Raw genomic sequence first — 26,534 nt, forward strand, 5'->3', positions numbered from 1 at the left:
ATGTTCCACACATCAGATGATAAGAAATGTGACTGTTTTCACAAAAACAAGGGAACAAATTACAACTAACAAGGATAATATATAATATATAAGGAACACTTAGCTTGCTATGTAACAGGTATTATCCCAACTATTGAGGGAAATAAAGAACAATCAGCATTAAGCTGTACTTCCTATTATGCACCGTTATTGCCCTTTCAACCATTCCATGACCCACACAAAACCCATGGACTAGAAGATGATGTTTTTCTTAGTTCATTAGAGTTTTCAGAGAATTTTGTTATGTACCCTTGTGAAAAAAAATAGTATAGGTAGTATGAGGGCTAATTTCATGTATCAATTTGGCTGGACCGAGATATTTGGTCAAACACCTGCTGGGCAGGTGTCTTTTAGATGAGATTAATAATTAAATCAGTAGACTCAGAGTAAAGCAGATTATCCTTCATAATGTGGGTGGACCTCATCTAATCAGTTGAAGACCTCAGGAGAAAAAAGACTGCCCTCCTCCTCTGAGGAGGAAATTCTGCTTTCAGAATGACTTCAGACTTGAGATGTAACATCAAGTCAGTCTGCTGGCCTGCCCTACATAATATCAATTTCCCAACCTCCACAACTGCATGAACCAATTCCTTAAAATGAATGAATCTCTCTCTTTCTCTCCTTCACCCCCTTTCTCTCTCTCTCTCTCTCTCTCATACGCGCGCACGCGCACACACACACACACACACACACACACACACTCATTATATTGGTTCTCTTTCTCTGAAGAAACTGGGCCAATATAGCTGGTAAAATGGCAAATCTCTGTTTGTTTGGCTCCAGGAGTTTTACTGATTTTCTCCTTTGAGACTAGATATAAATGAGCCAACATCCTTCTTAAAATCTCTTCCCTTTGTCCTTTAGAGAGAAAGTGAGAAAACAAAACAGATTATTAAGAACATAGAATATTCTCTAACTGGATAGAGAGTTCCCAGATAGCTTTAGTTATCTGTCATTATTGTTATAATTCTACCTACCTGGCAACAGTAGATTTTTGTTTCTCATGATGCAGACAACTGAGAGCCCAGGCACAGAGGACGTCTTGTCTTGGTCTGTGTGTGTTATAAAGACTTCCTGTTTTAAGTCTGGCTTGGGCTCCAGAGGGACTGCCATAGGAAACCACCGGTCTGGATCCTTTCTTTCCTGAGACTCTGTCTTGTGATTAACTTCTCAGAAACTTCACTCCTATTTTTTAAGTATTTGCATAGCATTCATGGTGTTTGTACTGAAAGCCTCCTTGAAGGTGGTTTTTAAATCTTTGTGGTATAAGAAGATGTGATCCTGTGTATTATAAGAACTTCCCAACATGAGGAATTACTCTGCTCATTTTTCTACCCCATGAAGACTTTGGATCAGAGTCAACAGAATTCATTATTTATTATCTGTTAAAAGACAGTTTAAAAAATTTTTTTTTATTCAATTCATTAATTTTATTTAAATTTAATTAGCTAACTTTTAGTACATCATTAGATTTTGATATAATGTTCAATGATATATTAGTTGCATATAACACCCTGTGCTTATTTATTTTAGAGAGAGAGAGAGAGAAAGCAAGTGAGAGAGAGTGTGAGTGGGGGGAAGGGCAGAGGGGAGGGTAGGGAAGAATCTCAAGCAGACTTGTTGCTCAGTATGGACTCCCCTGCAACGTGGTATCCTATTCCAAAACCCAAAGATCATGGCCTGAGAAAAAATCAAGAGTTGGATGCTTAACTGACTGAGCCCCCCAGGTGCCCCTAAAAGACGATTTTATTGAGGTATAATTGCCATACAGCACTATATTAGTTTTAGGTATACAACATAATGATTTGATATTTGTATATATTGTGAAACAATCACCACAATATATCTTCTTGATATCCATTACCATACATAGTTGCAAATTTCATGTGTGTGCATGTGCATGTGTGTGTGAGTGTGTGTGATGAGAACTTTAAAAAAAATTATTTTACTTTTTCAGTGTTCCAAGATTCATTGTTTATGCACCACACCCAGTGCTCCATGCAGTATGTGCCCTCCTTAAGTGATGAGAACTTTTAAGATCTTTTCTGTTAACAACTTTCAAATCTCCATGACTTATTTATTTTGTACCTGGATGAATAATATTCATATATGTATATATAAAATTCCATTGTATACATATGGACACCACATTTTCTTTATCCCTTCATTCATGCCATGAAAATGTGCTACATTCCACTGGCATCCATGATTTTTTTAAAATTTAATTTTCTTTTTTCAGTGTTCCAAGATTGATTGTTTATGCAGCACACCCCATGCTCTAGGCAATATGTGCCCTCCATAATTTCTGATGAGAGATGAGCCAATATCTGAAGAGTTTGTTCCCATAGGGATAAGGTATCATAATCTCTCATTGCTTTCAAGGTTTTTTTCTTGGTCTTTAGTTATCAGAAGTTTGATTATACTGTATTTTGGCCCTGATTTTTTTAAGTTAATTCTGCTTGGAGTTTCTTCAACCTCTTGAATCTATGTTTTTGTCTTTTGGACATCTGAGAAATTTTAACCATTTTTTCCCTCTGAAGAATTTTTCAGTTCCATATTCTCTATCTCCCTCAGAATTCATTTTCTATTCTGCTAAAATAAATTGAATGTTTATTACTTTTTCTTCTGGCAGCAATGAAAATCACTAGGGGAATTCATTTTAAAAAATTTTAAATTCAATTAGCCAACATATAGTACATCATTAGTTTCAGATGTACAGTTCAATAATTTATCAGTTGCATATAACAGTCAGTGCTCATGATCTAGTTACCCCATTCCCCACCCACCACCCCTCCAGCAACCCTCAGCTCGTTTTCTAGAATTAAGAGTCTTTCATGGAATTCAACTGCAGAAATATTAGATTTTTGGTGGTAGTCCTCTAGGTCCCAGATGCTGATAATGTTTTTTTGTAGTTTATTTTGTCTTATTCAGATTGCATAAATTATATTGTTTTGTCTTCAGATTTACTGATATTTCCCTTCTTTTGTCCCCATTCTGCTAGTAAGCCTGTCCAATAGAGTTTTCATTTCACTTTTTGTATTTTTCATGTTTAGATTTCCATTAGGTCTTCGTAATCATCTGTTTCTTTATCCAAGTTCTCTTCTTTTCTAAGACTTTTTATTTTTTTTTCATTTATTTCAGAAAAGTTTGCTTGTAATTACTCATTAGAACATTTTTTTTATGGTGGTTGCTATAAGATATTTGTCAGATAATTCTAACATTTGTGTCATCTCAAGTTGAGGTTTTCCTGGTTGTTGGTATGACACTGATTTCTTAAATTGTATCCTTGGTCTTTATAGTATTGTGTTTTGAAACTGGATTTTATTAAACTCTTCTGTTTTGGAAGACTCTTCTGACATTATGCTGGGAGTTGGGGGAAGAGTGGCCATGTTGTTGCTGGCAAGTAAGGGTGGGAATGAATTCCCTCTCAGCCTGCTGATGCTCCTGTGTTGGAGGGGTACTTTGTTCCTGGTGGAGTTGGAAGTTCTCCCTCAATGCCAAACCTCTGTGTCCATCACCCTGATGTGGGATTGCAGGGATGCCTTGTTACTGCTCCCCACATGGCCTCTTCTGACACAATGGAAGTCCCAGCTCCTTCTCTGACACAAACCCAAGGGATGGGAAGGAACGCTTCATCACAGCTGGGCAAGGATAGAGGTCTGGGCTTCCAGACTTGATCTTTGCTGAGGAAAAGAAGTGTGGGGTCAGTTTTTCTCCGCTGTTTGGTTGGAATTGGGCAGTTACTGCTGAAATATTTTCTGTTTTGCCAGGTGCTCCCTTTCCTGGTCCTTTGGATAGGAAGAACTGTATTTTCTCGGGGACATTTTTTTGTTGTCTGCACCTGTTGACATTTCTGGGCTGCCAGTCTCTTCAGTTCCAAGCCTGGGATAGATGAAGCCAAACAGAAGCTTGTGGGACTCGCCACAGCAGAGTTTTTTGGGTCCCAAGTTCCCTGTTCTATCTTCCTTCACTGTATCTTTGAGTGGTGTTTTTGTCTTGTATAAAATTGTTTATATATAATTTAGCTGAGGTTATGTTTTTAAAATAAAGTTCTTCCTACTATGTACATTGTTCTCAACTTACTCTTTAGTGAACAATATTTGGAGAGGTTTTACATGTCACTATATATAGATCCACGTCTTTCTTTTCAGCTGCTGTTGTATATATGTAGATTAGAAATATATTTTGCTTTTCTCCTTTATAATGCATATTTAGATGGTCTCCTGTTTCCCATCTCTAAAATAATGCTGCAGTGAATGTCTCAACAATACCATAAGGAGAACATTTTAAAATTTTCTTAGACTAGGTGGCTTATATACTGGGTTACAGAGCATATATATTTTACACTGTAATAAATTCTGCAACTCTTCTATGTAATGAGATTGTATCAAATTACCCAGGTGCCATAGGAGAGGATCAATTTTCCACAAGGAATCAACACTACTGCTATCACATATTCTTTAATTTTTCATTTTTAATATGAAAAATTTTGTTGATCTGTGGCGTAAGTGACCCCTAGGCTCTTGTTAATCATTTATCTCATTTAGAAGGAAATTAATAGAAGAAAGACACAGGAATTTAAAATTGTCAGGAAAGCATGTCCAATATATATTGTGGACAGGAAAAAATTCAAAGACTTCAAGAATACAAGTCAGTCTCTCTGAAGGATGGACAGGTTCTTTTATTGATAGAATGACACAACCAGTCTAGATGATCTTCAAAAGACATTTCAACTTTTTAATTCTAAGTTTCTATTTAATTATTAGGAGGTTTAGGTTCTACAGATAAATTATGTATTGTCAAATGCTTTCATTTATCTAAATATATGAATTCGTATCTCATTAACAGTGTTGCAATTTTTATATGTCTTTGCATTTTTACAGTCATCTCTGTGAATTATATACTGCTATATTTTGCATGCCTTATTTTATACACTGTATTTTTCTTTTTTTTAAAAGATTTTATTTATTTGACAGAGAGAGATCACAAGTAGGCAGAGAGGCAGGCAGAGAGAGAGGGAGAAACAGGCTCCCTGCTGAGCATAGAGCCCAATGCAGGGCTAGATCCCAGGACCCTGAGACCATGACCTGAACCAAAGGCAGAAACTTAACCCACTGAGCTACCCAGGCATCCCCACTTTATTTTTCTTACTGACTATAAGGCATTAAGAATACATATGTGTGTATATATGAACCTATATCTATATGTCTTTTGTTAAATAATTCAAAAATTTTAAATTTTTTAAAAATATTTTTATTTATTTATTTATTTTCAGCATAACAGTATTTATTGTTTTTGCACCACACCCAGTGCTCCATGCGGTATTTGCCCTCCCTATTACCCACCACCTGTTTCCCCAACCTCCCACCCCCTGCCCCTTCAAAACTCTCTGGTTGTTTTTCAGAGTCCATAGTATCTCATGGTTCATCTCCCCTTCGGTTTCCCTCAACTCCCTTCTCCTCTCCATCTCCCCATGTCCTCCATGTTATTTGTTATGCTCCACAAATAAGTGAGACCATATGATACTTGACTCTCTCTGCTTGACTTATTTTGCTCAGCATAATCTCTTCCAGTCCCGTCCATGTTGCTACAAAAGTTGGGTATTCATCCTTTCTGATGGAGGCATAATACTCCATCGTGTATATGTACCACATCTTCCTTATCCATTCGTCCGTTGAAGGGCATCTTGGTTCTTTCCACAGTTTGGTGACCGTGGGCATTGCTGCAATAAACATTGTGGTACAGATGGCTCTTCTTTTCACTCCATCTGTATCATTGGGGTAAATACCCAGCAGTGCAATTGCAGGGTCATAGGGAAGCTCTATTTTTAATTTCTTGAGGAATCTCCACACTGTTCTCCAAAGTGGCTGCACCAACTTGCATTAATGCCATTCTGATAAAAATTCCACCGGTATTTTTCAAAGAGCTGGAGCAAATAATCCTAAAATTTGTATGGAATCAGAAGAGACCCCGAATTGCTAAGGAAATGTTGAAAAACAAAAACAAAACTGGCAGCATCACGTTACCTGATTTCAAGCTTTACTACAAAGCTGTGATCACCAGGACAGCATGGTACTGGCATAAAAACAGACACATAGACCAGTGGAACAGAATGGAGAGCCCAGATATGGACCATCAACTCTATGGTCAAATAATCTTCGACAAAACAGTAAAAAATGTACAATGGAAAAAAAGACAGTCTTTTCAACAAATGGTGCTGGGAAAACTGGACAGAGATATGTAGAAGAATGAAACTCGACCATTCTCTTACACCGTACACAAAGATAAACTCGAAATGGATAAAAGACCTCAACGTGAGACAGGAATCCATCAGTATCCTAGAGGAGAACATAGGCAGTAACCTCTTCGATACCAGCCACAGCAACTTCTTTCAAGATATGTCTCCAAAGACCAAGGAAACAAAAGCGAAAATGAACTTTTGGGACTTCATCAAGATCAAAAGCTTTTGCACAGCAAAGGAAACAGTCAACAAAACAAAAAGGCAACCCACAGAATGGGAGAAGATATTTGCAAATGACAGTACAGACAAAAGGTTGATTTCCCACTGCAAAAATGTAAATGTGGTTTTGAATCTGAGGTCCTTGGAATTTTGAGATAAACAATTCCTTATTAAAATTAAGGTTACTCCACACAAAACATATAATCATATCAAAAAATGGGCAGAAGATATGAACAGACACTTCCCCAATGAAGACATACAAATGGCTATCAGACACATGAAAAAATGTTCATCATTACTAGCCATCACAGAGATTCAAATTAAAACCACATTGAGATACCACCTGACACCAGTTAGAATGGCCAAAATTAGCAAGACAGGAAACAATGATTGTTGGAGAGGATGTGGAGAAAGGGGAACCATCTTACATTGTTGGTGGGAATGCAAGTTGTTGCAGCCGCTTTGGAGAACAGTGTGGAGATTCCTCAAGAAATTAAAAATAGAGCTTCTATATGACCCTGCAAAATTTTTTTATTGTATCACATGCATTCAGACTCTGAATATGGTGTCTTCTGTCAACATAAATATTCCCCCCCCCAAAAAAAACCTTGTCACCTGCTTTATATTTGGAGAAGGGTAAAGGAAGAAGAGAAAATATTCATTTGAATTCGGGGGGCAGCTAAATTGGAAGGGAAACCACCAACAATTTTAGGCCTCTAAGGTTATTCTGGTAAATAAGGGAATACTACTTTGAAAAGTCAAGAGATAAATATTACCGCAGAGCAAGAACATCCATTTTCACAGGGATAAAAGAATAAAGAACAACAAACACAATTGCAACAGATGGAGTTTTAACAGAGGAAATAAGGCCAAATTTCTCCTTTCAAGTACAAAATTTTAATTAAGTTATGTTAATAAATCAAAATTATATTCCCTCTTTTTAAAAAAGTCTTATTTTTAAAGTAATCTATCTCTCTTTTTAAATCCAAAATAATTTATTGTTATTAGATTCAACAAACATGAAAATCTCCATTTCAGTAGATATAGAAGAAACATAACCAAAAAGGAAAGAAGAATTACAAAGATTTGCAAAACTAAACATGTTTAGAAGTGTATACACAGGCAATTAATATGGAGATTATTAATACAATTATTATTGTTATTTCACAACAATACTGAAGACTGTGAAAGGAAATAGTGATGTTCCATATGAAATGTCTCTTCACACAATTTATTTATTTATTTTTTTACCCAATGTGGTGGTTGAAGTGACCAGCCCAAGATCAAGTGTCACATGCTCGACCGACGGAGCCAGCCAGGTACCCCTAGTCATAGTCCCTCTTGATTCACCCTTTTCTTGTTCTTAACAGAAGCCCTAGGAACCAGAAGAACAGATTGTAATCAGATACAATCCAGCCGCCCCTTCCAAACTGGACTCTGATGGCTAATAGACTGGCCTATCTCAGGACTTCCCCAGAGATGGGACTCTGCAAACAAGTTGGAAGGTGGGACAGACACTGAAGATGCATCAGTCAAATAGTCACCTGCTGTAGAGGGTCCTGGATGACTTGCACACCCTGTTCACTGTACGGCTTTGGGGGGTATCTTGGAAAACCCATGCCACTTGATGATTCTGCATGTCCATGCTCACATGGATAATGAACAGGGTAAATATCAATCCTATTACAATTGTAATAAAGATGAGCTTGAGGATGGTATCACCATAAACTTAGAATTTCATTTTGGTCCAGGTTTTCAATTATTGACTATACTCATTTTGCTTTAATATTGTCTAGGAGATTGCCCCTCATTTTCTAATATTCTAATAATTTTAATAGATTTAATATACTTGGAATTTGTTCAATAAATAATTTGTCCTAAATGAATAGCCTGTTGTCCCGACACCATTTATTGAGGAAATCTGTGACTTCCCTGACTTCACATGCAATGCTTCACACACTGATTTGAAATGTCATTTTTATGAAATGTTACATTGCTATACATGACGTGTCCTTTATTTTGATTCATAGACTCAATTTCTATTCCTGGAACAATACCACGCATTAAGAAATGCCATGGTCTTGTTTTTATGGATGTTATGAGGCAATTTCTGTGTTTTATGTCCAATAAATTTAAATCTGGGCTTGAATAAAGGGACAAGTTACTTAGAAGGACTATTGCAGCAGGGAGAAGTTTCTGATCTCAGAAATCGACGAGCATCTCAAAATACAGAAAAATATTTTTATTTTATAGGGTAAAGGAGGAACCAGACAGAATAAGCAGCATTTTTGGAGGGGAAGCTGGACAAATAAGGGGAAATTATCAGTGTGTTGTGACAAAAAGAGGGTCTTGCTGTGGTCAGCCAATTCCCAGGAAAGTTTGATGGGGAGGGCATGTTCCACTTTTTTGGTACTTGCTCAGATTTGAGGGTAAGCAGAATTCAGGGGCCTGTAGGAAAGAGAGAGGCCTGATTAATGTTTGGTCGAGATAAAGTAGAGAGTAGAAATAGGCCATTGTGAGCACCTGTTCACCTATTCTTCAAGTGAACTGTCACTTCTGTCACATTTTTTCTTCTATGTACACTTTATGGCTAGTTGACTAAATTCCACAAAAGTGTCTTGGGACTTTTATTGTGATTGCACTGACGGATGAATTTGGAAATAATAACTTTTTTTGTTTTTCTTTTTAAAACTATTTTATCCATTTATTTGTGTGAGAGAGAGAGCACACAAGAAGAGAGCAGGAGAGAGCGAGGAAGGGCAGAGGAGAGGGACAAGCAAACTCCCACTGAGCGGGAAGCCGGACATGGGGCTGGATCCCAGGACCATGGGATCATGACCTGAGCTGAAGGCAGATGCTTAACTGACTGAGCCTCTCAGGCACCACAGAATTCGTAGTCTTTGTGGAACTGAAAAATTGTAACTAAGAGTAATTGTGCCTCTGTATTTTTTTCTAGTTTAATTTTTTCTTTTTTTAATTTAATTTTATTTTTTCACTGTTCCAAGATTCATTGTTTATGCACCACACCCAGTGCTCCATGCAATACATGCCCTCCTTAATACCCACCACCAGGCCCTCTCAAGCCCCCATTCCTCCTCCCATCCTAAACCCTCAGTTTGTTTCTCAAGTCCAGTCTCTCATGGTTTGGAAATAATAGCTTCTTTTTAATATATTTTTAAAAAATATTTTATTTATTTGCCAGAGAGAGAGACAGAGAGAGAGAACCCACAAGCAGGCAGAGAGGCAGGCAGAGGCAGCAAGAGAAGCAGGCTCCCTGCTGAGCAAGGAGCCAGATGTGGGACTTGATCCCAGGACACTGGAGTCATGATCTGAGCCAAAGGCAGTGGCTTAACCAACTGAGCCACCCAGGTGTCCCTGGAAATAATAGCTTCTTAATAATATTAAGACTTCTCCACCCCACCAACATAACTCTCTAGATTATGATTTCTTATTTTACACTTGACAGTTTTCTTCTTGAGAAAGTACATGCATTTCTTGTAGGATGGTTCTCAGGTACTTAGAGATTTAGTTTTAAATTTTATTTTATTTTTAAAATTAATTAATTAATGTTTTAATTTTTATATTTTATTATGTTATGTTAGTCACCATATGGCATATAATTAGTTTTTGATGTAGTGTTCCATGATTCATTGTTTGAATATAACACCCAGTGCTCCATGCAATACGTTCCCTCCTTAATACCCAACATTGGGCTTTTGCATTTTAAAGTTGTTTTTCCTTCGATAGGAAAACCATTGCATCTTGAATGTTGACCTTGCTATCTGGATGTGATTGGACTGTCAGTATTTTCCAGTGAATTCTCTGAAGACTTCTCAGCAGACAATCATGCCTTCTCTAAATAATGACTGCTTTATTCTTTCTGGTACCTCTTCTTTCTGGTACCCCTTCTTTTTTCTGTACCTCTTCTTTTGTCTGTTACTCTTCTTTTTTTTTCCATTCCATGGGGTTGAGCTTGGAGGTAGCACAAAGAATTCAGGTATGAATTCAGGTAGCACAATTCAGGTATGGATGTTCAAAGTATTTTAAAATGAGTATTTAACATGGATACCATGAGATTGTTCCCCAAGTCCTGCTTCCTAAACAAAGGTAAATATCCTATGGCTACTCACTCAGAATCCACAGCTTAAGAAGAGATACCAGATGTTCCATATACATCAGGAATTTCAAGAAGTGTTGTGGGCAGAGAACTAATTAAGATTTAGAGTTGGAATATGTCATGCTTTATATTTGCTTTTTAGCAATGGTATTCTTACCTTTAACAGGACTCTGAGGGCACCTTATTTAAAACATTTTAAAATTAATTAATCAATTAATTAATTTATTTATTTTTAAAAGATTTTATTTATTTATTTGACCGAGAGAGACAGGGAGGCAGGCAGAAATTGTGGGGGAAGCAGGCTCCCTGCTGAGCAGAGAGCCTGATGCAGGGCTCGATCCCAAGACCCTGAGATCATGACCTGAGCCAAAAGCACAGGCTTAACCCACTGCACCACCCAGGTGCCCCTAAAAATTTATTGTTTAAAAATTTATTTATTTTTTTGAGAGAGAGAAAATGAGAGAGAGAGAGAAAGAGAGAGAGAGAGCGAGAGCGCATAAGGGAGGGAAGGTCAGAGGGAGAAGCAGCCTCCCTGTTGAATAGGGATCCCCAGGTGGCTCTCAGTCCTGTGACTCCAGGATCATCATCTGAGCCAAAGGCAATTGTTTAACCAACTTACCCACCCATGTGCCCTAAAACTTTGTTTTTGATAATAAGTTAAAACATGAATACATTTTGTTAAAAACATAACACCACAAACACAATAGATATCTGATTGATCTTCACCTTGACCTAACCTCCCTTAAATAAGTATTCTCTAATATCAATAAATTGTAATTTGTTCTGCCAAACTAGAATCTATAACTTAATTATGAAATTTAGATAAGAGTATATCTGTATAAACATTAAACTGTGAATAATTCTAAGGTTTTAGAATTATAAAGTATTCTGTTATGGATACCTAACCACTTGTACATGGAGATTTTTCCATGTCAACATAGGTAGAAGTGATTTGATCTTTGTGTCCGTGAACTGACATTCCTTAAAACCAAAATAACTTCTCATTTCCTATTGATGGTTCACTCGAGTGGCTTGTGCTTTTCTGCCTTCCAATGCTTCAGTAAACACACTTAGGTCATCATGCTCTTTGGGTTCTTTGGGCTTTGAGGCTTTTAACAGCAGAGAAGATGGGAGGCACTCCCCTGGATGAAGAAGAAATTCCTTAGCTGGGTCTCAGTTCTTTGCGGTTGATTCCTGGAAGTTGGAAACCTTAGAATCTGGAAACTGGAAGTTTGTGATTATAGGAATCTGGGTACCAGAACCCTTTGCTTCCTGTACCTGGAGATCCAAGACCATTGATCTGCAGTAAGTGGAATTGAAATTTCAGTATTGGGTGGCCACGTCCAGGAACATGGTGAGTAATCTAAGGCTTGAGTGTTGGGAAGTCTATGAAGCTGGGAAGTAGGAATTCTGCATGTGGGATATATGAGAAATGGGAAGAATGGGCTGGAAAGGAATTGGAGAGAGTTAGAGAATGAGGGAGACTTTTGTGGTCCAAAGGGATGAGCCAGAATGGTTTAGGAGTCCTGATGAGAGAAGGTGAGGGCCCGATGGTGAGAAGAGGGGTGGAGTCGTGGAGGAGCTAGGTGGGAGAAATCAGAAGCTGTGCTGGAAAGAGTCAGGGAGAATAGTGAGAGGGCTTTGAAATGAGGAAGCTAAGATATATGATATAAAATAGTTTGTCTACAGTGTAATAAACAGCAAATATCTGAGCAAACAGCTGAATATTTGAACTCAGTCCAATACAAACTGAATTTCCCAGCTGCTAAAACATCCTAAGAATGTGCTAGAAGATCAGTCTGGGATTTCTGCTTGGGACTTAGTTTTGTAGGTTTTTTTGTGGGGAGGGGCTTGTTTTTTGGGGGGTATTTGCATGTTGGGAACAGTACTGTATACTGTCTGCTTCAAGAAGCAGTTGGGGACTTCCACATAGTGAAGTGAGATCATATTGCCATATTGCGGGTGACTGGATGTTGTTCATGCCTCTTCTTTACTTAGATCCAAAGGAAAGTCTATGTCTTGTGGAGGATTAATGGTTTCTAGGGAAAAAGATTGCTTGGAAGGTAACTGATATGGAAAATATAAACACACCAAAAAAAGTTGTGCATTGCCCCCATAATCCGGAGAAGGCCCTTCTAGATGTGAACACTTTAAAGTGAAAAGTAGATAGTTATCCACGTCATGTGAATTTCTTTCTTGTGCTTTGCAGCAACTAAGAATTTTCTTTCTATTTTTCAATCACAAATATGTGACTTCTCTTTTTAAATAATGTTATCAGTGTATATATACAGCAAAATAGGAAAAATCTCCCCCATATCCCATGGCTGCCTCCTTCAATATACAGGCATGATGTACACTTTGAAAGGTACTCATTAACGTTCCTAAACATTAATCTGCATACATCATAATTTCTTGAGATTCTTATGAAACCTATGAGAAGAGAAGTGTTTTTAGAATGAAGTCAGGTAGCATAGTTGAAATATAAAGAAGATGAATAAAACTCAGGTAGAAAGTTAGCAAGTTTTCCAGGGAATGTTGAGTCATAGAAGCCAGACACACAAGAGGAGTATTTCAAAATGGAGGAGGCAAACAGCATTCAGTCCTCCCAAGATTACCCAGCGCTGCCAAGAAACCTAAGAGGACCAGAAGATATTTAAAAGTGGAGAACATTGGAGGCCTAAGAGATAGCTCTTTTGGTAGAATGATGGAGGTAAAATCTAGGTTTGAACATCTGGAGGAAGAAGAAGGAGGAATCAAACATATAACATTAATACTTCAGACTCAGAGATTTAACAAGTTGCAGTGCAGGTGGAAAGGATGTTATTGAGGACATGAGACCAAATATATTAGAAAGAAAGTGTGTAATCAGTAATGTCAAGTTACTGAGAAGTTAGAAGTGCAGGTGGAGGGATTAGCCATAAAAGGTAGGAAGCATATTTTGTCTATCTGTGGTGACAAGGTGGAATGAGGAAACAATGAACAAGATGCCAAATGACTGGTGTTTTTGAGAGTTCAAAATTAACCTTGTTTCTTACTGCTGACTCCTGTTTTCTATATGAAGAAGTCAGCAAGAACATCTGCTGGGAAGAGGAAAGAGTTTGAAGGTTGAGATTTTGATGAGTAGAGCATTTGGGAAGTAACAGTTTTTAAAGAAAGACAAGCAAGTGGGGCAGAGATGGGCAGATGACTTTCCAGGGTGGGTGGGGGCACTGAAGATGGGAAAAAGTAAGGGAGGCTGGAGACCTCACATAATTGACATAAACCCTCTGAGTCTAGCTTTCATTCCAGAGTGACCTGGAATAAAGAATGGGTGGTGATAGTGCATTTTGTGCATTACTGCTCCAGATCATTAATTCCTAATTATTTAGCTGACCAAACCTCCCTCTCTGCTTTTAAGTGTCTGTCTTTTGTATCTTCAAACCAAGTACAATTAGAAGCCATATGCAACATGTAACACAAAGTGGATGCTCTAAAATTTTGGGGAAAAAGGGCAGTCTTTTGCAAGGGTCAATGTGAGCACAGAACCTCAGTAAGTGTAAGTATAGGAAGACATCCTTTTAAGACAGAGAAGTGACCTCAGGTGTGTCCAAGGGTAAACTAAGTGTGAACCATCCAAGGGCATTGCCTGCTATATACCCAGATTGTCCAATGAGGCAGGCATGAGCTTCTTAAGAGGCCTTGGTAGTGAAGTGTTCTGGGAACATGGCATAATCTTACCACACTATTTTGGAGGCATCAAACATGGTCCCACTTGAAAGCATGTACTTCTCAGACTCAGCTTTTGTTTTCCTGATCCCTTTGAACCATTTCTTGTATTGTTCCTGAACCTGTAGAGTAAGAGAATGCCTGGGTCAGCTCACTGATAGGAATGAGGATAGGAAGGGTCCTGGGCAGGAACTGGGAAGTAGTACCTGCTTACTGAGGATGAAGTACACTAGGAAAATGTAGACGCCCTGCAGGCCGTTGATGATAGTGAAGAGGTAAGCCATGATGTGGGCAGCTGGACCCACCTGCAGGATGCCCAGACACCTTGTGCAGCCCAAGATGAGCAGCTGAGCTGTGGCTTTAAATATGAGCATCCTGGGTATGAGGAGGAATGAGGTCAGGATGCATCCAGGGCAACACAGCCAGGGCTGGTTTCATGTCCACACCATGATGCTTCTGACTGAATTGTGATCAACTTTGACCTTTGTTATCAATGATTCCATAAATAGAAACACTATTTGGGTCCAGGATGGCATTTGACTAGGGATAAGGATAATGGTGACACTCAAGAATGTGAGTCTCAAAAAAATCATGATGTTTCATGAAGATCCCTAATTTTGTTCAACTGACTTTACTGAGAATGTTCTGTGCACCTGGCTCTAGGCTGAGGCTAGGGCATTCAAAACAACAAAGAACAATATTTCTGTTCTTACAGACATTAAAGTCTGGTGGAAAGACAAGAACAAATGATCATTTATAACATTTGCGAAGTGAGGCACTTCTTTCCATCCAGGGCTGTTCCTGTCCTCACCCTGTCCATGAACTGAGCCAAGATATGCTTTACCCGGAATAGAGGCCATTGATTCTGTGTAAAGTTGAGGAAAGCAGAGGACATTCCCAAACTTTTAGAGGATGTGATATGAGGATGATGAAGCTGAGTCCACCAGGTACAAGAGAAGAGGAAAGCAGAGGGCAGAACATGCATGAAGGCATGGGCATGGTAGGGCGTGCTTTTATGTTATTTCTTGAAAATAACTGTTATGTTATTTCTTGAGTGTGTTATAAGGATATGAATGTTCACAGGATATTTTTCATAGATCCCTGATAGCAGTCTCTGCTTATCAGAACAAAGTCAATTCTCTCTGTATCCAAAGTAGTTTGTTGAGGTTGTGCACAGATGAAATGTTTTTGGTATGGATGTCAGCAGCAAACCACAGAATCTGAGCTGGCTGCCAAGGAGGGTTGCTGACCTTCTCTCTTCCTGTCCCCTCAGGAGTCCTGTGAAGGGATACCAGAGCCTTGGAGGTGTGAGGACAATGTTCTGCCTGGGGCATGGTGTGCCCCCATGACCCATCCTCGCCTTGTGTTCTGAGGGTGGACACGTCGCTGTTGAGTGAGGAGAGCTTGTTTTTCACAACCCAGAAGGTCATAAAAAAGAAAACCAAATTAATCTGCAGAAAACCCACAGGCATTTTAACTACACTCCACATTTGGAAAATCCTAGCTCATCCATCTGCTAATGTGGCAGGGAGGAAGTCTTTGTGTCTTATAACAGTCCTAGAGAAACAGACAAAACATCCTGTAAATCAGGCCCATGTTTGTCTTGTAATTTCAGTGACCACTTCAATTCAGTTTGCATGGGAATTCCAAATTTTATCACTGAATGTGCTACATCTCAGGAAACACCTGATTCCTGGTTTTACAGTGGGAATTCCAACCTCCTGGGAGCCCCTCATCCGTCCTGGGCCAACTGGAATGGTTGCTCACCCAGTCTGTAACCCTCCTGATTCACCTGGTTTTTGAATGACCCTCAGTTGGGCAAGTGGACTGCTCTGATGTCATCCATTACTCACAGAGAAGATGGAGAAGATGGGGCCAAGGAAGGTCCACATGAAGCCTTTGTCTGTGTGGAGCCAGCATCTAAGAGAAAGATAGGAAGAGATGCAAGAAAACATGGGCCTTTATGGATAAAGTATTGATAAATAAACATACCATTCCCCTGCCTCCTTCATCATTGTTATTAATTAGTATTATTTTACTGTTGCTGTTGTTGTGTAAGATCATTGAACATAAGATCTACCCTCATAACAGAATTTCAGCATAAAATACAATACTATCAGCTATAGTCACAATTCTTTATAATTGAAATCTTGACCCTATTTATCTTATTATACTGAAACTTTGTATATGCCTTTGATACCCCATAGAACAATAAGTTCTATGGATGTATACTTATCCCCCAAAGCATTAAGTTGTATACATTCAGTATGTTCAGATTATTCCATGTGAAGCATTCTGTAATAATGTTGATTTTAAGAAACATAAATTCCTTTCAAGGAGCTCTTTTAAGTCTTGGCCTTCAGAAATATTGGCAGAAATAAGAGAAATTAAAAAAATATTTTTTCAATTTTTTCAGTGTTCCAGAATTCATTGTTTATGCACCACACCCAGTGCTCCATGCAATACCTGCCCTCCTTAATACCCACCCCCAGGCTCAGTCAACCTCCCACCTCTCTTCTCTCCAAAACCCTCAGATTGTTTCTCAGAGTCCACAGTCTCTCATGGTTCATCTTCCCCTACAATTTCCCCCAAATCCCTTCTCCTCTCCATCTCCATATCCCTCATGTTATTCCTTATGCTCCACAAATAAGCAAAACCATACATGAATTTACTCTCTCTGCTTGACATAAGAAATAAATGAATTTTAGCCAGCATTTCTGAATTTCTTAAAAAAGCTCCTTGAAAGGAATTTATGTTTCTTAAAAACAACTTTATTACAGAATGGTTCATGTGGAATAAGCTGAACATACTTAAAAATGTTGGCAGAAATAAGTGAATTTTTCCTGCAATTGCGCTGTTAGGTATTTATCCTAAAGATACAGATGTAGTGAAAATAAGGGCCATCTGTACCCCAATGATCATAGCAGCAATGACCACAGTCACAAAACTGTGGAAAGAACCAAGGTGCCCTTCAGTGGATGATGGATAAAGAAGATATGGTCCGTGTATACTATGTATACATCAGAAAGGATGAATACCCAACTTTTGTATCAACATGGATAAGACTGGAAGAGATTATGCTGAGTGAAATAAATCAAGCAGAGAGAGCCAATTATCATATGGTTTCACTTATTTGTGGAGCATAAGGAATAACATGGAGGACATGGGGGAAGGTGAGGAGAAGTGAGTTGGGGGAAATTGGAGAAGGAGATGAACCATGAGAGAATGTGGGCTTTGAGAAACAAACTGAGGGTTTTGGAGAGAAGAGAGGTGGGAGGTTGGCTGAGCCTAGTGGTGGGTTTTATGGAGGGCATATATTGCATGGAGCACTGGGTGTGGTGCATAAACAATGAATTCTGGAACACTGAAAAGAAATTAAAAAAATAAAAAATATATAAGAAAAAGGAATCAAACCAATAAAAATATATTTTGGACAAATATGAAGTGTAACCTCTGTGTCAGGATCTGTAGTTGGTGCTGAAGACCCAGATGTGATTAGGTTAGAGTGGTCACAGTCCTCAGGGAGACACCAATGAAGTTGGAGTATCAACAATTAGAGAATAGACAACATCAAGATGATGAACTTTATGATCATGTATGATGATCTGTGAGGTTTTGTAGCTGAATACATAATCTACTTGGGGTATAGGAGATTCCAATAGTTGGAAGAAGTTTCCCTGAAGGAACTGAAATTTTTTGCTTTGTATTTGAAAATATTTATTTAAATTCAATATAGTGTATACTGTATTAGTGGTTGTAGAGGTAGAATTTAGTGGTTCATCAGTTTCATAAAACACCCAGTGCACATTACTTCAAGTGCCCTCCTTAATGCCCATCATCATACTCCCATGCATCTCCCCTCCAGCAGCCCTAGGTCTGTTTCCTATAGTTAAGTGTCAGAGAGGGTCAAGTGGACCCAGCAGGAAGCATCAATGGGAAGCTTCGAAGGTAGGCATTGGCAAAGAAAGTAGCTGCTGTCTACTCTTGTAAGTGGGTTTTACTGGAACACACACTAAATCCTCCCAAACTGTCTATGGCCTTTTTTATGCTCTATGTTATGCTCTGAGCTGAGTGGTTGCCACAGAGACCATAGGACCTACAAAGCTGTGAATATTGATTATCTGGCCATTTATGAAAAAGTTTGCTGACCTTTATGCTAACTCCCTAGGGACGCCAGATGGCCAGGACTTGCTGATGCAGCTGAGCACTTGTGTCATCAATATAGGCAAATAGTGTGAGTGCCAGACTGGATGTGATTCCAGTTCTGCCACCAACCAGCTGTGTGACCTCAACCACGTTAGTTAATCTCCTTGTGCCTCAGTTCCTCATCTGTCACATGGTCCAATACCAGTTTCTACTTCACAGGTTGTTGGGGGGGATGATTTGTGCTTACACATGAAAAATATTTAGTACAGTGATTATACATCAGAAGTGATTTTTGAATCTTAGCTATGGTCAGAGTTATTTTGCCATCCAAATGACCATTTGTTTATTTAAAAATTAGGATAGAGAAGGAATTTACACAAATCATTGTCTGCCTTTATGTCAATTTTTTATGCCTTTATGTCAATATCATTGTCTGCCTTTATGTCAATGTCTGGATTTTAAAATAACCCCCTCAAGTAATACAATGAATATTTTATTAATAGGAATATATGAGATTCAATTAATGTTTACTAATACATAGTAATTAACCAATTACTAGTAAATTAGTCATTATTAATTGATTAATGACTAGTAAATTAGTAAATGACTAATACATAGTCATTTATGTAATATACACTGAATATTTAAAATATTTGAAGAATAGAGAACCTAGAAATGGACCCCCAACTCTACGGTCAATTAATTTTCAACAAAGTGGAAAAGAATATCCAATGGAAAAGGGAGAGTCTCTTCAGCAAACCGTGTTGGGAAAATTGGATAGCCACATGCAGAAGAATGAATGTGGACCAGTTTCTTACACCATACACAAAGACAAGCTCAAAGTGGAAGACAGACCTAAATGTGAGACAGAAATTGATAAAAATCCTAGAGGAGGACACAAGTAGAAACTTTTTTGATCCCAGCCATAGCAAGTTCTTGCTAGACACATCTCCAAAGTCAATGTAAACAAAAGCAAAAATGAACTATTGGGACTTTATCAAGACAAAAAGTGTTTTGCACAGCAAAGGAAACAACAAAACTGAAAGGCAACCTATGGAATGGGAGAAAATATTTGCAAATGTCTTATTAGATAAAAGGCTAGTAGCCAAAATCTACAAAGAACTTATCAAACTCAAAACCTAAAAAACAGAGAATCCAGTCAAGAAATGGGCAGAAAACATGAACAGGCATTTCTCCAAAGAAGACATACAAACAGCCAACAGACACATTAAAAAAATGCTCCACATCACTTGCCAACAGGGAAATACAAATCAAAACCACAATGAGATACCACCTCACACTGGTCATAATGTCTAAAATTAACAACTCAGGAAACAACAGAGTTGGTGAGGATGGGAAGAAAGGGGAACCCTTTCACACTGTTGGTGGGAATACAAGCCAGTGCAGCAACTCTGGAAAACAGTATGGAGGTTCCTCAAAAAGTTAAAAATAGAGCTATCCTATGACTCAGTGATTGTACTACTGGGTATTTATCCAAGGGATACAAACATAGTGATTCAAAGGGGCACTAGTATCCCAATGTTTATAGCAGCAATGTCCATAATAGCCAAACTATGGAAAGAGCCCTGATGTCCACTGAAGGATGAGTGGATAAGTTAGAGGTGGTATACATATATATACAATGGAATATTGCTCAATCATTGAAAAGAATGAAACTTTGTCATTTTCACCAACAGGGATGTAACTTTAAGGTATTATGCTAAGTGAAATAAGTCAGTCAGAGAAAGACTAATACCACATGATTTCAGTCATATGTGGAATTTAAAAAACAAAACAGTTGAACATAGGGTAAGGGAAAAGGAAGTAAAGTAAGATAAAAGTAGAGAGGGAGGCAAACCATAAGACTCTTAACTACAAGAAACAAACTGAAAGGGGGGAGACAAGATAGCGAAGTAGGAGGTGCTGTTTCACCTGGTCTCCTAAAGTGAGCTGGTTACCTACCAAAGAACTCTGTTCACCCATGAAATCATACTGAGAGTAGAATAATACACTTCTGGAACTCTATGGGGGCAGAAGATGCCAGTGGACAGGCAAAGTGGAGTGGGAATATTGGACTGACATCGGAAGATAAACAAAAGTGGAGGGAGCCACCAGAAGCGACCCATGGGAAAGTAATACCCCAATATGAGAGTGCCCTGTGATTGGGGACCAGCATTAACTTGGAGTCTGGTTGAAAGCACTCAAAAAGAGCAAAAGCTCTTAAGGGGAAATTGGTGGAATTGGGCGGTTAGGGATTGGGACCTAAGCCCACGGACCCAGGATGGCCACCCCTGTCATGGAACCAGAGAGTACAGCGAAGTAGCCAGGTCTTGGTTCCTGAGCCATTGGTGTGCCTGAGAGCATCAGGGTGGCAGCGCCTATGAGGGAATCTGTTGTGGATGTCAGCCTGCACTCTCTAGAACAACAGCTTTTTGCACTCTGCACACATGCTGCGTGACCAGTGTCTAAGTCACACTCCACACCCTTCCCTGAGAGAGGTCCATGCAGGTGCTAGCTGGTGCTCTCTAGGACCGGGAGATTCTGAACACTCCCAGCCTGGGCCAGCATGAAAATCTCAGAGGGCTATCTCTGGCTGGGACCTCCCTGGCCAGGTAGCTGTTGCTATTGTGGTTTTGGGTACAAAGAGGAGTTCCTGTGACCCCAGAGAGTGTGACTGGGGAAGTGCTCTATCAGTGACAGAGGGGGAACTTATGTGCTCTGGAGCACCCAGAGGGGAACAGACTGAGGCTTCTCTCTGAGATGGAGGTCTGGGTGCAGTTTGCTTTCTAGAGGAAAAAAAAAAAAACTGCCAAAGAACTGCCAAAAGCTACCAAGGGGAGAAAAGAAAGAAAGAAAGAAACAAACAAACAAAGAAACCCTCCAGAGAACGAAAGCCTGAAAAACCGGTTTCCTCAGAGCCCAACCCCTTGATGGTGGTAGGAGGACTCAACTCTAGCAGGACTCCCTGAACAACCACCTGGCATTCCCCTTCCCCCGAAAGCCAGATGAAAAAAAAAAAAACCCAAAACAAACAAACAACAAAACAAAAAACAAGAGGACAACCACCACTACTTCATAGATATAACTTTTATTTTTAATTTGATCCTACTATTCTCATTCTTTTCATTTTTTAATATAATTTTTAGCCTATTTACCATCACAATGAGATATTCAGAACATCAAATTCCATAATAACCTTTTAACCTGAACTTTTTTGATACATATACCTGTGTTTTCCTTTTCCTTTTCTATTTTTTAATTTATTTTACTTTATTTTTTAAAAGTTTCATATAGAGATAAGTTTCAAGGTAATCCCCTTTCCCCAGCCAATGCTACCCCTATATGTAACCCAGTTTTAATCCCCCTTTATCTCAGGAAAGTTGAGTCCTTTAACAAAGATATCAAGATACATCCAGGAAGAACAAAAATAACCTTCCTTGCCCACAATGAGAATTTATAACAACCCTCCCACCCTTTTCTTCTGTCCGTGTTTGTGTGTACTTGTTTTTGTTCTGGTAGTATATGAATTTTATACTTGGGGTTCATTTTGAAGGGATTCTTTCTTTCTATATTTTTTTTGTCATCTACTTTCTTGATCTTTTAGTTTGTCTGTTTCTGGTTGTATACTTTATAAATCTAAACTTTGGGACCCATTAGGGCTGTGTCTTCTCTTTTATATTTTCTTTTTTTCCCCTGTCTGTCTCTCTTTTTAAAATTTTTTCTTTCTTTTTATCAGGGACTCTTGGTTGCTCAGAAACATTCCAGAGTCACCTTGCCTGCATCATGGTTGATTCATTCAGCTACACATCCATTCAGGCATCTCTCCTAAAATGACTAGGAGGAGGAATGCCCAACAGAGAAAAAAATTCAGGGCCCTCTCCATCAGAGCTATTGGATATAGAATAAACAGTATGTCGGAAAGGGGATTCAGGCTAACAATTATCCAGGCAATAGCTAGGTTGGAGAAAGCCATGGATGACAAAGTGGAACTGATTAGGGCAGAAGTGAAAGCCACCAGGGATGATGTTAATGCTCTCAATGAGTTCCAATCCAATCTAAATTCTCTAACAGCTAGGGTAACTGAGGCAGAAAATAGAATTAATGATCTGTAGGACAAACTGATAGAGAAAAAGGATCAGGAGGAAGGATGGAACAAACAGCTTTGAAGCCACGAAAAAGGAATTAGGGAAATAAATGACTCCACGGAATGATCCAATGTCAGAATTATTGGAATCCCTGAGGGGGAGGAGAAAGAAAGAAGACTAGAAGATATAGTTGAACAAATTCTGCATGAAAAATTTCCCAATCTGGCAAATCGAACCAGCATTCGTGTACTAGAGGCAGAAAGGTCTACCTCCTAGATCATAGAATCTAGAAAGGCCTCAAGACACTGATTGTGAATATGATGAATCATAATTGTAGACAGGAGCTCTTGAAAGCAGCTAGGGGGAAGAGATTCCTAAGGTACAGAAGAAAGCTAATCAGAATAACGTCAGACCTGTCCACAGAAACCTGGCAAGCCAGAATATATGTATTCAGGGCACTAAATGAGAAGAACATGAAGCAAAGAATACTTTCTCCAGCAAGACTGGCATTCAAAATGGATGGAGAGATAAAGAGCTTCCAGGACCAGCAAGGTTTAAAAGAGTGCCAAGCTGGCACTGCAAGAAATATTAAGGGGAGTTCTATAAAAGAGGAAAAACCCAAGAATATAATTGAAAAGAAATATATGGAGACAATCTATAGAAACAAAGACTTCAAAGGTAACAAGATGACAATGAAAATGTATCTCTCAATAATCTCTCTCAATGTGAATGGCCTAAATGCACCCATTAAATGACACAGGGTTGCAGATTGGATAAAACGACAAGACCTATCCATATGTTGTCTACAAGAGACCCATTTTGAACCTAAGGTTACATCCAGACTGAAAGTGAAGGGATAGAAAAGCATCTTTCATGTGAATGGGCCTCAAAAGAAGGCCGGGGTAGAGATTCTCATATCAGATAAATTGAATTTTAAACTAAAGACTGTAGTCTGAGATACAGAAGGACACTACATCATTCTTAAAGGGACTACCCACCAAGAAGATCTAACAATTGTAAATATTTTTGCCTCCAATATAGGAGCAGCCAATGACATAAGACAACTGTTAATCAAGATAAAGAGTCATATTGATATGAATACATTAATAGTAGGAGATCTTAACACACCACTCTCAGTAATAGACAGGTCATCCAAGCAGAAAAATCAAGAAACAAGAGCATTGAATGACACATTGCACCAGATGGACCTCATAGACATATACAGAACATTCCACCCTAAAACAACAGAATACTCATTCTTCTTGATTGCACATGGAACCTTCTCCAGAATAGACCACATACCATGTCACAAATCAGGGCTCAACTGATACCAAAAGACTGAAATTATTCCATGCATATTCTCAGATCACAATGCTTTGAAACTGGAGCTCAACCACAAGGAAAATTTTGGAAGGGACTCAAACACCTGGAAGCTAAAGACCACCTTGCTTAAGAATGCTTGGATCAACCAGGATATCAAAGAAGAACTTAAACAATTCATGGACACCAATGAGAATGAAAACACTTCGGTCCAAAACCTATGGGATACAGCAAAGGCCGTCCTAAGGGGGAAATACATAGCCATCCAAGCCTCCCTCAAAAAAAATAGAAAAATCCAGAATACACCAGCTGTCTTTAAACCTTAAAGAACGGGGGATTGGGAGGGAGACAAACCATAAATGACTCTTAATCTCACAAAACAAACTGGGGGTTGCTGGGGGGAGGTGGGATTGGGAGAGGGGGAGGGGGCTATAGACATTGGGGAGGGGAGGCGAACCATAAGAGACTATGGACTCTGAAAAACAACCTGAGGGTTTTGAAGGGTCAGGGGTGGGAGGTTGGGGGAACAGGTGGTGGGTAATAGGGAGGGCACGTTTTGCATGGAGCACTGGGTGTTGTGCAAAAACAATGAATACTGTTATGCTGAAAAAAATAAATAAAATGGGAAAAAAAAACGGGAGAAGCAACAAAAAATTAAACCAACTCCACACACAAGAAGGGAGAGATCGATGAGATAGAGACTAGACAGACAGTAGAATATATCAATAAGACTAAAATCTGGTTTTCTGAAAGAATCAATAAGATCCATAAACCACTGGCCAAACTAATCCAAAAGAAAAGAGAGAAGGCCCAATTAATAAAATTATGAATAAAAAGGGAGATATCATGACTAACACCAAGGAAATAGAAACAGTCAACAGAAATTATTATCAAGTTATATGCAAATAAGGTAAGCAACCTAGATGAAATGGATGCATTCCTCAAAAACTATAAACTCCCAAAATTGAACCATAAAGAAATTGAGAACCTAAATAGCCCAATATATCATAACAATATTGAAGCAGTGATCAAAAACCTCCCCCAAAAAACAAGCGCCCAGAACCTGACAGATTCCCTGGGGAATTCTACCAAATATTCAAAGAAGAAATGACACCTATTCTGAAGCTATTTCAAAAAATTGAAGCAGAAGGAAAACTTTCAGACTCTTTTTATGAATCAAGCATTACCCTGATCCCCAAACCAGGCAAAGACCCCACCAAAAAGGAGGATTTCAGATCAATATCCCTGATGAATATGGATGCTAAGATTCTCAACAAGATCCTAGCTAATATGATCCAACAGGACATTAAAAAGATTATTCACCAGGAGCAGGTGGGATTCATCCCTGGGTTGCAAGAATGGTTCAACATTTGCAAATCAATCCATGTGATAGAACAAATTAATAAGAGAAGAGAGAAGAACTACATGGTCCTCTCAATTGATGCAGAAAAAGCTTTTGACAAAATCCAGCATCCGTTCCTGATTAAAGCGCTTCAAAGTATAGGGACAGAGGGCACATTCCTAAACTTCATAAAATCTATGAAAAACCCACAGAAAATATCCTCAATGGGAAAAAGCTGAACCAAAGCCCTCCTGTTGAGATCAGGAACATGAAAAGGATGCCTACTTTCACCACTCTTGTTCAACATAGCATTAGAAGTCCTTGCATTATCCTCGAAATGGATAAATGATTCAGTGTGAGACAGGAATCCATCAGAATCCTAGAGGAGAATATAGGCAGTAACCTCTTCAATACTGGCCACAAGAACTTCTTTCAAGATATGTCTCCAAAGGCAAAGGAAACAAGTGAAAATGAATTTTTGGGACTTCATCAAGATCAAAAGCTTCTGCACAGCAAAGAAAATAGTCAACAAAACAAAGAGGCAACCCATGGAATGGGAGAAGATATTCACAAATGACAGTATAGACAAAAGGCTGATATCCAGGATGTATAAAGAACTTCTCAAACTCAACACTCAAAAAACAGATAATCATGTCAAAAAATGGGCAGAAGACATGAATAGACACTACTCCACTGAAGACATACAAATGGCTAACAGACACATGAAAAATGTTTATCATCACTAGCCATCAGGGAGATTCAAATCAAAACCACATTGAGATACCACATCATGCCAGTTAGAATGGCCAAAATTAACAAGACAGGAAACAACGTGTGCTGGAGAGGATGTGGAGAATGTGGAACCCTCTTACACTGTTGGTGGGAATATAAGTTGGTGGAGCCACTTTGGAAAATAGTGTGGGGATTCCTTAAGAAATTAAGAATAGAGCTTCCCCATGACCCTGCAATTGCACTACTGGGTATTTATCCAAAAGATACAGATGTAGTGAAAAGAAGGGCCATCTGTACCCCAGTGTTCATAGCAGCAATGGCCACGGTCGCTGCTGTGGAAAGAACCAAGATGCCCTTCAATGGATGAATGGATAAGGAACATGTGGACCCTATACACTATGGAGTATTATGCTTTAATCAGAAAGGATGAACATCCAACTTTTGTATCAACATGGATGGGACTGGAAGCGATTATACTGAGTGAAATAAGCCAAGGAGAGAGAGTCAACTATCATATGGTTTCACTTACTTGTGGAGCATAAGGAATAACATGGAGGACATGGGGAGATGGAGAGGAGAATTGAGTTG

General features: G+C 38.8%; 1 protein-coding gene and 1 pseudogene across 1 annotated transcript in view; both read right to left on the reverse strand.

Moving 5' to 3' along the window:
- Positions 1 to 1,152, reverse strand: part of LOC123933177 (adhesion G protein-coupled receptor E2-like) — a 32,317-nt gene extending 31,165 nt beyond the window's left edge. The window contains exon 1 of the mRNA XM_045992187.1: positions 1,017 to 1,152. Coding sequence (XP_045848143.1) covers positions 1,017 to 1,152 — 136 coding nt within the window. The remainder of the gene's footprint in view (positions 1 to 1,016) is intronic.
- Positions 1,153 to 13,227: 12,075 nt separating this feature from the next.
- The window catches only part of LOC123932165, a 28,684-nt pseudogene continuing 15,377 nt past the window's right edge, over positions 13,228 to 26,534 (reverse strand).

The sequence above is a fragment of the Meles meles genome, chromosome 20, assembly GCF_922984935.1.
Source record: "Meles meles chromosome 20, mMelMel3.1 paternal haplotype, whole genome shotgun sequence".
In the NCBI taxonomy this organism is placed as follows: Eukaryota; Metazoa; Chordata; class Mammalia; order Carnivora; family Mustelidae; genus Meles; species Meles meles.